At 40.1% G+C, this 15065-nt stretch overlaps 1 protein-coding gene across 1 annotated transcript in view; it reads left to right on the top strand.

The window, feature by feature from the left end:
• Positions 1–4561: 4561 nt before the first annotated feature.
• The window catches only part of LOC119536236 (fatty acid desaturase 2-like protein FADS2B), a 34309-nt gene continuing 23805 nt past the window's right edge, over positions 4562–15065 (top strand). Inside the window, exons 1-2 of the mRNA XM_037838952.1 lie at positions 4562–4882; positions 14148–14258. Of these exons, the coding sequence (XP_037694880.1) occupies positions 4562–4882; positions 14148–14258 (432 nt within the window). The remainder of the gene's footprint in view (positions 4883–14147; positions 14259–15065) is intronic.

Here is a 15065-nt window from a genome sequence, read left to right as displayed (position 1 = left end):
CCTCTAGTCTTGTACTATGAGTGTCCAGAATCTTTTTAATTTGGTCAACAGTTTCTTTAATTTCCATAAGATCATCCATTTTTTTATTTAGTCTTGCAATGTCTTCTTTATGCTCTTCTAGGGTCTTCTTGATTTCCTTTGTATCCCGTACTATGGGAAAAAGATGGGCCCAGTATGGACAATTTATAGTCCTTGCACATCTAATAGGCTATTGAAATGCTAAAAGATAAGGAGTTGAGGGTGATTAAGGAATAATCAAGAAAGCAGAGAAACTGGCTTTTCAGACAAGGGCCCTCACCCCATGGATTTGTATATGTGCCTGATTCTGTTCAAGACCATCCCTTCTCCATATTATGTTTACCCAAACTCCAGAGAGTCTCTGTTTTTATTTTGGTTTTATTTATTTATTTATTTATTTATTTATTTATTTATTTATTTTTGCTGTTTTTGCTAGCCCTATCTCCTCTCCACCTGGCTGACTACTCCCAGATTTTATGGTGCCTGGTCTCAGTTTATCTATGGTTGGAGTTTTTGTTCCAGAGTCTGAGTTTGTTAATCAGTGGTACAACTGCAGTTCTCCCTCCTGGTTCCCAGCACTGACAGCCCCTCTTCCCACAGGATTGACCCTGGCAGGGAGGGGCATGGGACCCTGGCCATGAGAACTTACAGGTTTTGCTGATCTCAGCTCTTCCATGCATTTGTGAGTGTTGTATGAAGTATGTCCCAACTCAAATTTCTCTGTGATGTCCACTCCATGCAGTTCCTTGCTTTCTACCCACTGCTTCAGAGGAGTAAAACCCACACCTCACCACTCTGCTATCTTGCCCTGCCCTCTCCTTCATAGACTTTTAAGGGTTGAAGGATAGTTGGAGTCCATTGATTTCAACTTCCCATGTTACAAGTGAGGAAACTGAGTATTAGTTGGGGCCAAGCCAGCACCAGAATACTTGTGACCTATTCGTTATACTTTTGATCATTACAAGGGTTACTTCCTCTCTCTACTTCATAAACTTTCTTCTTTCTCATCCATTCCCTCTCTTGTTTCTTTTCATATTTATCCATTTCTTCCACCACTTTCCTTTTCCCTGTCTTCCATAACATTGAGCAAAACAAGAATGGAATCTACTGGAAGCCAGTTCAAATTGAAAGAATGTAGATCAGAATTTCTAGCCTAGAAACCCAGATGTCTGACCCCTTGTTTTGGAGTCAACAAAAGGTGAAATCACATAGCCTCAACTCCCATAGTCAAATACCTCTGGTCTCCTCTCCTAGGCCTTAATAATGATGGTCATTTAAATTGCAACATTAAAAAAATTAAATCTGAGGCCATGGGAGAGAGTAACAAATAGACATGAAATTGCATTCTAGAGCAGAAGAAAACATAGGTAATAGCAATAAGAGTGGCTGCCACATATTTTATTTCTGGGCATTAGACACTACATTAGGTTCTGCCCATATGTAATACAATTCATCCCTGGCTGCAAATTTATGAATCTAGTTTGTGTTCACCCCTTCTCATAGAATATGGAAACTGAGGTACAGAAATAATAAAAGTCTATGTAAGAAATCCTCAGCTTAGGTTCTAAAGCCTATGTTATTTCCAATATTGGAAACTGCCTCCTTGCCTCCAAAACAAAAACAAGTACAAACATTTAAAAAGAGTGGGTTTCTTTGTCTATAGTTTACCTGATACTCAGACAGGCACAGATAGGAAACTAAGAATTATGACACTGGAGCTTCTGCTATGCACCAAAAGATTACAATGGCAACACCAACAGAGGGACTCAAAATTTCTTAGGTGGCCTCCCAGACACACAAACACACACAGACACACACACATTTCCCATCAGTGTATCAGCATCATATGTGGTAACAACACTATCTCAAGCTTACCTAAACTGCTGGGCAACTCTCCCTGCACAAGCCCCTTAACTACCCCCCAACAAACTTCCAACTACATTGTTGCCCTCAGACCCTGTTCTGGTTTGCTAATGGTGCTGGAATGCAAAACACCAAAGATGGATTGGCTTTTATGAAAAGGGGTTTATTTGGTTACACAGTTACAGTCTTAAGGCCATAAAGTGTCCAAGGTAACACATCAACAATCAGGTACCTTCACTGGATGATTGCCAGTGGTGTCTGGAAAACCTCTGTTAGCTGGGAAGGCATGTGGCTGGCATCTGTTCCAAAGGTCTGGGTTCAAAATGGCTTTCTCCCAGGACGTTCCTCTCTAGGTTGCAGTCCCTCAAGTGTCAGTCTCAGATGTTCTTGGGGTGTTTGTCCTCTCTTGGCTTCTCTGAAGCAAAAGTCTGCTTTCAATGGCCATCTTCAAACTGTCTCTCTTCTGCAGCTACTTTCTCAACTTCTGTGTGTTCTTCAAAGTGCCCCTCTTGACTGTAGCTACTCTTCAAAATGTCACTCTCAGTTGCTCTTCAAAACGTCACTCACAGCTGTACTGAGTTCCTTCTGTTTGTCAGCTCATTTATATGGCTCCAGTGATTTAATTTAGACCCATCCTGAATGTGTGGGGTAACACCTCCATGGAAATTATCCAATCAGAGTCATCACCCACAATTGGGTGGGGGGGGGCATCTTCACAGAAACACTCAAAGAATTACAATCTAATCAACACTGATACATCTGCCCACACAAAATTACATCAAAGAAAATGGTGTTTTGGGGGACATAATACATTCAAACCAGCACAGACCCCTCTCATACTGAAATTCTGAAGTTATACATAATTTAGGAATATGATCTATAAATACCAAAAATGTTTATATGGTGGATTTATAAAACTCCCATACAGAAATTATGGAAACTACTAAGGGTTTCTGTAAATATGATAGCATCTAGGGTAATTTAATGTATTCCTGAAAGCTGCACTTTTTTTACATTCTACAGATGGTAAAACCAAAGCCCAAAGAAGTAAAGAAATTTGCCTCATATCCTATAGCTAATGAATGTTGAAGTCAAAATGTGAGCCCAGATCCGTCTAGCTCCAAAATTCATGCTTTTTCTTGCTTTCTTTGATTTTATAATTAAAAAGTTAAAAACAGACTTTTTCAAAATGTAAAAGTAGTAGGTACCAATCTATAGAACACTTGGGAAATACCAGAAGTAACAAAGAAGAAAATAATCTTTAATAACACTATAATCCAAAGAAGACTGATGCCATTTTAGTATATTTCCTTTGAATCATATGCAATTCAGGAAATATATCTTTATAAAGTAATTTTTTCACCTGTTATATTGGTAAGTATGAGTCCATGCCATGAATAATGCTACTAAAACTACTTTTAATTTTAAACCTTCTCTATAATAGTCAGTATATACATAAGTAGTGCAGTTTTTCCTTCCCTATTGTTGGACATTTAGGTATTTCTGACTTTTAACTATGAAAACTATTACTGAAATAAATCTCTTTGTATATATGTCTTGGACTGAATCATTGATGATTTAGTTAGGTTAGATTCCAAAATACGAGAATGTGCTTCTATTATTGCATGCTGCCTTTTGTTCTAAATACTAAGACTTTTCTCTCCACTACCACCCAAGAATCTCTTATTCTGCCTTGTTGTAAATCATGGAGTCAGGTAGTTATTATATGTATCTTAGACCCTGAGTGTGGGAATAGAGATGAAAGAGCTTAGAATCTGAAATCAGAAAATCTGGATTCATGCAACAGGCTACTTCTCATCCACAGGGTGATTCCAGCAAGTTACCTGAAGTCTTCAAGCTTCTTTTCTCCCCTGGAAAATGGGACACTCATAGCACCTCCCTGAGAAAACTGATGCAAGGATTAAATGAATAAAGCATGTGATGAGGGATTTGTAAGCTATAGTGTGTTCTAGCAAATACCAGTTGCTGTTATCTTTAGGCATGCTTACAGATTTAGACATTTTTAGTAGGGAACTGACAAAAGAAAAAAAAAAACTAGTTTGTTGAAATGAAACCCAAATATTTCTTTTAAAACAGTTTTAAAGCCCTTGAGAGAAACAGCAGCTGCCAAAAAGACCATTACCCAAGCCAACCAAACATTTATGACACCTGGGGATTTTGAAAGCTTTTGCTCATGTGTTGAATTAACAAATCCAAATGTCTCCATTCACAGGCAGGTCACAAGGCTAGTGAACCCAGCCCAGGTAGATGCAGTGTAGGAGAATCAACCTGATCCAAGTTTAGCCCCTCCTCCCAGGGGGCAGGCAGCAAGTCCAGCCAGACAGCAATTGGCCCCAGCTCTTAACCAAGGGACATTTAATGATGAAGGAGGATGTTGCTAAGAGGCCAGACTGCAGGGAGAGGAGACTTGAAGTGGAGATGTGGTTTTGCCTCCCAAGACAAGGGGCAGAAAAGGTTCAGGAGAGAGAAATGAGAGGCAGGAAAAGCACTTCACTAGATGCTTTGTGAGGGACAACTAAGCTAAAAGAAGGAGATGTTATCTGTGTAGCTATCACGCTGCAATGGAGTGAAAAGAAAGAAAAGGATCATTTTAGGTTTCAATCAGAGGAGAGAATTAGGGATTTCAGGCATCAACCAGAAATCCCAAGGTTCAATGGAGATGCAGCTTGAAGAAAAGTGTGATAGCCACATGGAACTCATAGGAAAAAGTCGGCAGCACATGGGAGAGAAGGCTCACACAAATGGGAAACTAGTAGCAAATGGGGAAGCTACAGTCTCTGTAAAACAGGAGGCAAATGGGAAGCCTGACATGCCAGGGAAATGTCTCAACATATACACCTGGCAGGAGATCCAGAGGCACAACATGGAGACCGACCAGTGGGTGGTGATCAACCGCAAGGTCTACAACATCACCAGCTGGGCCGACAGGCATCCAGGTGGGCACCGGGTCCTGAACCACTATGCTGGGGAAGATGCCACAGTAAGTCTCTCAAAAGCTCTGCCCTCTGTGCCAGCTACTGGGTGAGTGAGAGTTTGGCTCTCTTCCCAAAATCATTCACGTACGTTTCTGGGCTCCACAATCGTTTGTCTCCTCCCAAACCAATTTTTCAGGATTCCTCTCCAGCAAGAGCTGGGAAGCAAAGTAAGCCCCAAAGTCTAGCTGTTATCTGTAACAGTTTGGGGACAAGCTCAGATGTTGACAGCACATACTATGTTTGTATATTCTGCCTTTTGTTTTGTTTTTGTTTCGGTTTTGTTTCAAGTGAGATTGCTTTCTTGTAAGAAGAAAATTACAAATAGGGGAGTTAAATTGTGGGGAAAAAAGTCTATATCCAAGTAGAAATTTCTCAGGTTCTCATAATTGGGGTGTCTAAAAGACAGAAAGTGATTGATCAATGGGCATTGAAATGTTGTTAAAAATAATAATGAAAACTTTAAATTACATTTGCTTTTAGAGTTTGCAAAGCTCTTTTGCGTCCCATAGCTTGCAAGGTGATCCAGGTGATACAACCCTCTTATCATGAAAGAAGAAACTGAAATCAGAGATATTATGTGACTGGCCCAAGGTCACCCAGCAGCTAATCTGGGATTCAGAACCTCATATCTTTCCTAACTTCCAGTCTTTCTACTTTTCTTCACTTCTTCTCCTTCATCATCCACCCCTCAGTGAAACAGCTAAGGGAAAAAAGGTAATACATGTATTGGGTACCCAGGGTATTAGAATACCATAGACACATTCAAATGCAGCATCTCATTTAAACCTCACTATGAGAAAAGTGGATATTATTCCCATAATACAGATGAGAACAGAGGTGTGCAAAGAGGTAAATAATATGCCACATAGCAAGTAATAGTACCAAATTTTGAAATCAGGTTGGTTGACAATAAAGGCCTTTGTACCTGGATCCTTAAAAATATAATACCTCCATTTAATATTACACAGGGAGGTCTCCCAACCTTTTAAGTCTATTTAGGAATCCCTTAAAAAATAATCTAAAAGGAAGTTCTTTTCAACTCAGTTTGGAATTTCATTTTTCCTATTCTACAGATGAAGAAACAGAAGGTCAGAGCGGTTAACTAGCCTAAGATCAGAATATTAATATATGATGGAACAGAAATTTGAACTTTGGCTTTTTTACTTTGTCTGTATTTCTCATAGCTCACCATATAATTTATCCAACTGATCTGAAAGCATAGGATTGAAAACATTATTTCACTAAGTACCAGCCTGTAAGTTGTACTGCTCTAATCATAATGAGATTTGCAAGCACCAGGCAAATTTGTAAAGTAGGCAAGCTTTTGTCTCTTGATGCTTTGGACATCTTTTCCCCCAATTTCTCAATCCCCCCCTTCCCTGACTACATCTTTTTCTTCAACCACCTGCCTATTTTGATTTTACATTGAGATGCATGCCTTTCTGAACACCCCCATGCTACACGTGACCACTTCTATCAGATGTGATTTTTTTAAAAATAATGTCTGGGATTCCCTTAGGTAAATAAGCCTGAGCTTGTAGCAATTGCAGGAAAATCCACACTGTGTAGGAATCCTGAGAACTAAGGGTGGAAGAAGCAGAGAGAAGAGAATTGGGGTGAGAATAAAAGAAGAAAAAATGACAAAAGTATAATGAAAAAATACTACAGGTCCCTATGTAGCCATCAGCCCCACCCCGAAACACAGAGAAAATATGGATGATGCTTTTCTAATAAAATTTGCAGAATTAGCTCGGAGGATGTGTTCACAAGCATAAGGGCCTTCAACCACCTCAAAAATGTCCTTATAGTCTCATTCAGCTTGAGGCAGCCCAGACAATAAGTCTGTGATTTGCTGATGAATTTTATCTCCTGAAAGTTATTTAAAAAAAAAAAAAAACTGCCATAATACTGTATCCAACTCTAGCCAACAAAGAATAATTTATTTACTAATAAAATTGAAACAATCAACCTTAAGGGAAAATAAATTTGCCACCTTAGGATTCATAAATCCTCAAGGAAGAAAACTCAAAGCATGGTCAGCCATGTACCCTTAGACTTTAGGAAAACAAACTGCAAAATGTTCAGAGAATGGCTGAAGAAGAATGGAAGCGTAAAATTCTGAAAACCACAATACCCCAGGGCTGCTCAGGGTCTTGGGTGTGTAAGCTTGGGAATCAGTTATGTCACCCTGGGAAAGTTCCTGATATGCTGTCAGCCTCATCTTCATAAATCTAAAGGGCATTATCCATCTCACTGGTTTATGGTGAAAGCTAAGTAGGACTAATGCTGGTAAACTTGTTTAGCACAAAGCCAGGCACATGATAAGGATTCATTACATTTGCTATCACCATTCATGCAACCAGCATCTGTATCCTCAGAAATATGATGATTACTTTCCATTCATCATCAGCTTAGAAATCCGGATTATATTTGGTGTCACTTGATTGGGAGCAGAAGGGTATGTAGTGGAGAAGCCTCCCACTCTCTAGTAAAAGAGCACAGGACATAACATCAGAGGGCCTGAGGCAAATGGACACCCTACGACTTAAGAGCTCTTGCAAGTTGTGCCTGAGAATCAAGTATGGATGGAAATAAAGACCATGTGCCAGCCTAGGTCCCATAGCTGCCTGTCTGGAGGGGGTGTCTTTTTATTTACACAGGAGCCTTTCTCCAGGCCTCTATCCTCTTTCTAATTTGTGGATAATATCTATGCACTCTGTATCATAGGGTCAGGAACTCATTCATTCCTGTAGTCAGACATTCCAGAACCTTTGTTTGGGACCCAATCTAATGGTTAATAGTTTAAGTTTGGGAATGAGACAGTTCTGGCTTTGCATCTGGTCTCCCCCACTTATGAGGAATGCCTAGAGGAAGTTGCCTAAGCCCTCAGACCTCAGTGCTCTAATCAAGAAAATTGGGATAATAATACCTTCATTTCAGTGTTGTGGTGAAAGTCAGAGGAGATAAAATATATGAAGTGCCTCATATGGTGTTTGGCACAGATTAAATATTCAACTAATGGCAGCTCTTTTATTTTACTATTATTTAGATCTTCCAAAATGGATTATAATTTTCTCCCAAAGAACTTTACTAAGAAAAATACATCCATAAAACCTAAGTGGCACATAAGCTCTTGTTGTTGACAGGAAAATTCATAGGAATAAATAGTTGGCTACAAGTTTTGTAAAAGGCAATAGTATGTTCTGTGATCCACAAAAGAAATAATTGCATCTTGTCATGCATACATAGAGGCAGCATGTCTGAAACAAAGAAAACAGGAGTTTTATTATTCTGTGTGCTGATCAGCCCTCTCCTTATCTCTGGACACCGCACTCTAGGAAGGACACTAAGAAACTGAAGTTCTGTCCCATGAGAGTCATAAATCAACATGACAGAGAAGGGATGCCAAAAATTTAGGGGAAACAGAGCAGAGCCCATTTCAGCTATTTGGAAGACTATTATGTGGAAGAGATTAGAATTATATGCAACTCCAGTATCCCAAGTGGCTTGGGATGAGCAGAGGCTGGGCTGGGGCATGGGGACGGGAGGATGTATACAGAGGTGGAGTGCAGATATGATTTTTATGAGTAAGCGTGTAGTCAGAATGGGTGTTAGTTTGCTAATGCTGCCAGAATGCAAAACACCAGAGATGTATTGGCTTTTATGAAAGGGGGTTTATTTGGTTATTCAGTTACAGTCTTAAGGCCATAAAGTGTCCAAGGTAAGGCATCAACAATTGGGTACCTTCACTGGAGAATGGCTGATGGCATCTGGAAAAGCTCTGTTAGCTGGGAAGGCACATGGCCAGTGTCTGCTCCAAGTTCTGGTTTCAAAATGGCTTTCTCCCAGGACGTTCCTCTCTAGGCCTCAACTCCTTAAAAATGTCAGTCTTAGTTGCTCCTGGGGCATTTGTCCTCTCTTAGCTTCTCTGGAGCAAAAGTCTGCTTTCAAAGGCTGTTTCCAAAATGTCTCTGTAAGCTGAAGCTTCTCTCTCAGTTCCAGTGCATTCTTCAAGTGTCCCTCTTGGATGTAGCAAGCTAGCTCCTTCTGTCTGAGCTTATATACTGCTCCAGTAATCAAGGCCCATGCTGAATGGGTGGGGCCACAACTCCATGGAAATTATCTCATCAGAGTTATCACCTACAGTTGGGTGGGGCACATCTCCATGGAAACACTCCAAGAATTCCAATCTAATCAGCACTAAAATGTCTGCCCCACAAGGTTGCATCAAAGATAATGGTGTTTGGGGGGTGCAATACATTCAAACAGGCTCAATGGGCTTCTCAGTTTACCCATTTCCTGTGCTTAGAACAACACTGGCAGATAGTACGTGCTCAAGTAAGGTTGGTAACTACCAAGGTTGTGGTGATGAGAAGAGGAAAGGGCGGAGGATCAGGAGAAGGGGGAGGGGAGAGAGAAGAGGAGAAGGCAGTGTGAAAGGACCTTGAGTGCTGAGCTAAGGAGTTGCTTTTTACCCTTACTGCATGTCTTCACCTTTCCACTATACAGAATGTTACTTCTCTAGTACAGCACCCCCTTCACCCTCATTATCCCAACACAAATCATCCAAGATTTCTCTGCAATTGGTGAAAGGAAAATAATAATCAACAATAATTTTATCTTTTCTGGGTTGTCAAAATTCCATAAGCAATCCATTTCTGAGCCATGGAAGGTGTTAAAAATAGGAGGTAGAGAAGTTGGAGGAGAAGAGGGTTAGAGTGCTAACAGTAACAGATGAGAATGGGCCATGAGGAGGAAAGAATGAACTTGAGAGTAGCTGACTGAAAAGAAGGAAGACCAGGAGTTACAGGAAGACAACTGCAAATTAGTCCAGGTGCCAGAACGAGGCTTGACACCAGGAATGAAGAAGAGCTGGTGGGTGTGAAGGCTATTTAGGAAACATAATTTATAAGATGGAATGAAAGACTGGATGAGTAAACAAGATGAAGTCTACAATGAGTTATCCATGTCTAGCTTAGGCAACTAGGTGGGTGGTGATATCCATTACAGGATAGAGAAGGCAGGAAGGTGGAAAAAATCTCAGTATAATGAAGGACTTTCTAATAATGAAAGTTCTCAAACAATAGAATGATTTGCAGTGGAAAAATGAATTTCTGTTTATCCCTGTGGATGAAGGAAAATCTGGATGGCTTCTCTGCTCCAAAACAGTTTTCCCCTAGAAGAGCGAATACTGCACTCTACCCCAAAACCAGCCTATTCACAGTTCACTCTCCCAGTGAAATGTGAGGACACTGTTGTTTCAGTCAATGCCTTGATGCAGATGAGATCTGAGAAGAGAAGAGAAGAAGAATTACATGAAGATGTGAGAGTGGGGGGCTTTATCTGTGTTTGGGTATAGAATATTCTGGTGAGCTCTTCAAAGTGAGTAAATCTGGGTGTGTACTTGAGTTATCTTGTTTTGTGACTACTTACACACTTAGCCATTGGTGATTTATTTTCTGAATTTATGTCCCTTAGTAAAATTCTTTGGGGAAGTTTTGACCCATCTCAGATGAACTAAGTAATAATAATATACAATCACTGCCATTTAAAACCCAAGCTCTTAACCACTAGTCTAGGTCCTTGATAAAGATTTTAGAAAGACTAAATAAATGAATTGAGGGATGAGTGAGCCCCTGAGGCAGACTAGGTATTATTATTATGCACATTTAAAGGAAAGACTAAGACTTGGAGAAATTAAGTAATTTGCCCAATATGACTCAAGCTAGGCCTCAACTACCCCATATTGTACCTTAATGTGAAATAGGAAAAGAAACATTCTGGGTGATTGCAGCTCCATAGGCCCAACTTGGCAAGCAGAGCACTGGCTGGATTTCAGCCTGTTGTTACCCTCTTGGCCAGGTGTCTTTGTGTAGGGCACAACCTGTGTACAGCTCTTAAGCTGTAAAGGAAGGATTTTTTGTTGGTCCTTCTGACTTAATGTCCTGTTCTCCTTCCAGTTAAGGATCATGATGCTTTTACAGCAAAGCATGCCCCTCCATCCTCCTGTAAAACACAGCAAAAATTAATGGGATTTCCAAGTGATTTGTGAATGCATAGTAATAATCACATTTTTCCTATTTCTTGATGAGCTATAATACAAATTTATGAATAAGTTAGGGAGTAGAGATGATAATGAGAAGGAATTCAAAATGCTAAAAGATGAAAATAAGAACTGCTAGAATAACAAAAAGGTCAGGAACTGGAGATGCTGAGTATAGGAGAAAAAGGAGACAGTGTTTAAGACCTGCAACCTCTGAGTTCAGCACTTTAATACCCCCAACTCCCAGTAACAGAAATGCTATTTCATCTATTTATTCAACCTTTCCTTCATTCATCAGGAATCTATTGATCACATGCCATATTCCAGGCATAGGGAGATGTATTAGATATACACGGATTAATACCACATGGTCCCCCCAGCTTTAAAACCTCACAGACCACTGTGGTGAAAGCTCCATGACCAAAATGTCCTGGGAGTTCAGGAAAGACCATGAACAACTTTCCAAAGTGAGTTAGGAAAAGCCACACAAAGAGACAATATTTAAGCTGGATGTTGAAGGATGAGGAGAAGCTTTTTTGTAGAGACAAGGGAGGAAAGGAGCCAAGGTAAAGGGAACTGTATGTGCAAAGCTTCAGAGTCATGGAGAGGCCTGGGGTTTATTGAATGGGGAGCAGTCCAGTGGAGAAGTTGACGTCTGATGGGTACTGGTGGAAGCCAACTCTGGAGACACAGGTCAGTGCTTCTTGGGATTAAAACCTGTGATAGCAAGTCACTGTTACTCTCTACCCAGAAGAAACTGGTTTTAGCCTCATCTAGAAACAATATGGCATTGTCCTTTTTTTGAGCAGCATTTCAGAAAACGAATTATACATTTAAGGCTGTGAAGGACCTTACAACTCCTTGGCTTTGGAGTCACATAGCTCTGATTTCAAGTCATGACTCTACTGACTGTCATTTAAGGCAAGGCATTTCTCCCCTTGGTAACTTTATCTGTACAGCAGAAGTAATGGAACCTCACAAATCGAAAGTGACATTTATGGAGTTGGTTGTAAAATGACTTGTACATGTGATGCATTCAATAAATGCTGGCATTTTTCCCCTTCATTTTATCCCCTCTCCTTACTTCAGCAGGACCATACTTGCCCAAGAATGTTGATATCAGAACCTGTTTTCACAGGCATTTCAAAAAGAGGGTTGCAAAACTTACTCATTCTGCAAACTCTATTAGGGAAGTCTTTTAAAGAGACAGAGTATTCTAAAACTACCAAAACTCCTTTGTTGTACTGCACATGAATTCACTGAAAACAGTTCTAGGTAGTGGGCCTGTGCCTTCTACTCTAGAAAATTCTGTGGGTCTTCAATATCCATTGTCACAATACTGACCTATAAATGTTGTTGGGGATCAGGAGAAACAATGAACCTAGAATATTATTGTTAGCACACTGTTGCAGGACTCTGGATGACTGCCCAGGGTAAGAAGAAATTACAGTGATGTGTTTTCTCTACACCCTGATCTTGATCCACCAAACTGTTCCCATTCCAACCTCCTACACAGCAAGCAGAACGTGATTTTTCAGTTTGGATTGCCCTGAGATGGTTGAATCATCTTCTTAATCACTGATTCACCCTCTTCCTGTTTAGGGGAGCTAAGCTTTAGAATCATAGAAAGCAACAGTTTAAAAATACCTTTGATGTCATCTCATTTGCATTTCCCAAGGCAGGTCAGGGGAATTCACACAAGCAGAATGAACTGTAGAAGCTGGAGAGGCTCCCTTGGGTGCAAAGGTCTTTCTACCTCATTGAATTAAGGACTCTTAGGTGACATGAGTCTATGGACTTGACCTTGCACCCCTCTATTTAACCTTGTCACTGTATAAACTCCTTCTTAAAATAGTCTCATATGTAGTTCTTGGGTAAATCTAAAGTTGTTTTAGGATTTGAAGAAGGAGAATTTGTTATATTCACTTGAAGAGTTCAGAGCTCCCTCCACTTAGGCATTGAGATATAGGAAGAAAAACTCTGAATTGTATGCAAGAGGAGGTAAGTACTGATTTTTTATCACCAGGAGTACACAGGTAAGAATGATAGCTGATATTTTTGAGAATTTACTATATACCAATCAGTGTTCTAATTAATTCAGCTGATCCTCATAAGAACTTCATGAATTTAGTTGTTATTATCATCACCACCATGCTAGACAAGAGAAAACTGAAGCACAGACAAATCAGAAGAATTGCTCATGATTACACAGCTAGTAAGTGGCAAAGTCAGGATTTGAATATAGGAAGTCTGTCTCCAGGGTCCATTTCTTAATCAGTACTGCTCTGGAGCAATTTGTAGATATATTCAAGTTACAACCTTGGTTATATTTCTTCATTTTAATCACTTAAACCTCTGAAGACATATCATCAAAAAGTCTAATATCTCCCTCTTGGAAAATCTTTCTTTCCCCAAAACTGTCTAATTCCCTGGCAGGGGGTGTAATATATCTTACTTTCAAAAATAAGCATGATATAGGAAATGCCATCACTTCTTATAGCCACCTGGAATTGCTAATGCATGTTGACCTCAGGTGGAAAAATATAGTTGGTCAGCTCTCTTCTCTACTTGGTTGTCACAAGTCCCTGCACAGGTCACTATAGCATTTTTTCTTTTAGGGAGAGCAATGTGACTCCTTCAGTGCCAAACTTAACCAAGCATGACCCAAAGCTCAAGGGCCATGCTTCCACATTCTCTCATGCCTTTGTCTTCCTGCTGTCATCAACTTGCCTTCTCTAGAAATAATTTAATGCAAGCTTCTCATTCTCTGGACTTGGTCAAGAAACAAGAGGGCATCTTTGATGGGAAGCATGATTTGCATAGCCAGCCTTGGTCATTGCATGCCTCAGATAGGGAAAGCAATGTCCACAGCAAGCCTGGTGCAGTAATTGAAAGATTCATCATAGCGCATAAACTCAACCTACCTATTTCTTCTGGGGCTCAATAAGAGACACAGTGATTTCTTCCAATATGAGAAGATAACCTGGCTGTGTTGGACTTTCCTGGAAAAGTGGTGCATCCAGTATGTGGGCCTCTATTATGAAGTTTTCATAAAGGGTTTCCAAGGGTAATTTTGATCAATTAATTTGGAACATCAACCTGGAGTTAAAAGCAAATACTCTACAATGGAGTCCCATGCTGGTTCCCAGGGATGAGATAAGGTTGGAGACTAATCTGTGGATACGCACAGCTCTTCTAAGCCTCTAACTCATCTCTCTGATTTACAGGATGTCTTCAGGGCTATGCATCCAAATCTTGACACTGTGCAATTGTACCTTAAGCCACTGCTTATTGGAGAGCTTGCCCCAGAAGAGCCTAGCCAGGAGAGAAACAAAAATGTGAGTGAGACCTTGGGACCCAAGGGTGTGAGTGGAAGGGTAGGGACAAGCAAGGAATATTTCAAGGTTGACTTTTTATTCTGTGTGACAAACCAACCACCATCCTTGGGTGGGGCTGAAATAGACTGAACAAATGGATTCCACATATTTCAAGACATTTTCATACTTCTTAGTGTCTCAGAACTCTTAAACCTCTGTGAAACAAAGGAATAGAATTCTTGGCTCTTCACCAAGTAGTGATGCCATGAATCCACAGCTCTTTTGGGCCAGGCAACTTATACTTATAATTTTTTCATTGACTGATTGTAATGATTTGTTTACTGTCTATGATTCCTTATAAACCATGATAGCTGCCTAGCTTACTCACCCCTGTCTCCTGAGAACCTGCACAGCATCAGACATGTAGTAGGAACTCCATAAGTAACTACTGAGTGAAAGATGCAAATATATCCTAACTACAGCCCTTTTTGCATTTGGGGAAATTATAGTTCAGAGAGTAAGTTACCTTGTGAAAGTCCCACAACTGGTCAGCCTAAGGTCTGGGACTCCAAATCACTTCTCTCTGACCCCAAAGCTGTCTGGCCTTCCCAAGAAAGGCTGACATTCTTTCTTTTTCTTATACTTTGGCTACACAAAATACTGTCTTCTAAAGGTCGGGGTCTCTGTAAGACAGAAAATTGCCTAGATGGTTTCACACAAATTTTAAAAGGTTTGACTTAATACTGAGCAATTTGTTTTTTACAACAACTGACATTTGTATAATTCTTAAGTCTTTTCAAATAATTTGTAGAAAGTACTCCCCCTTCC

This window comes from Choloepus didactylus, chromosome 6 (genome assembly GCF_015220235.1).
Source record: "Choloepus didactylus isolate mChoDid1 chromosome 6, mChoDid1.pri, whole genome shotgun sequence".
Lineage (NCBI taxonomy): Eukaryota > Metazoa > Chordata > Mammalia > Pilosa > Megalonychidae > Choloepus > Choloepus didactylus.
This window is presented reverse-complemented; position numbering and strand designations above follow the sequence as displayed.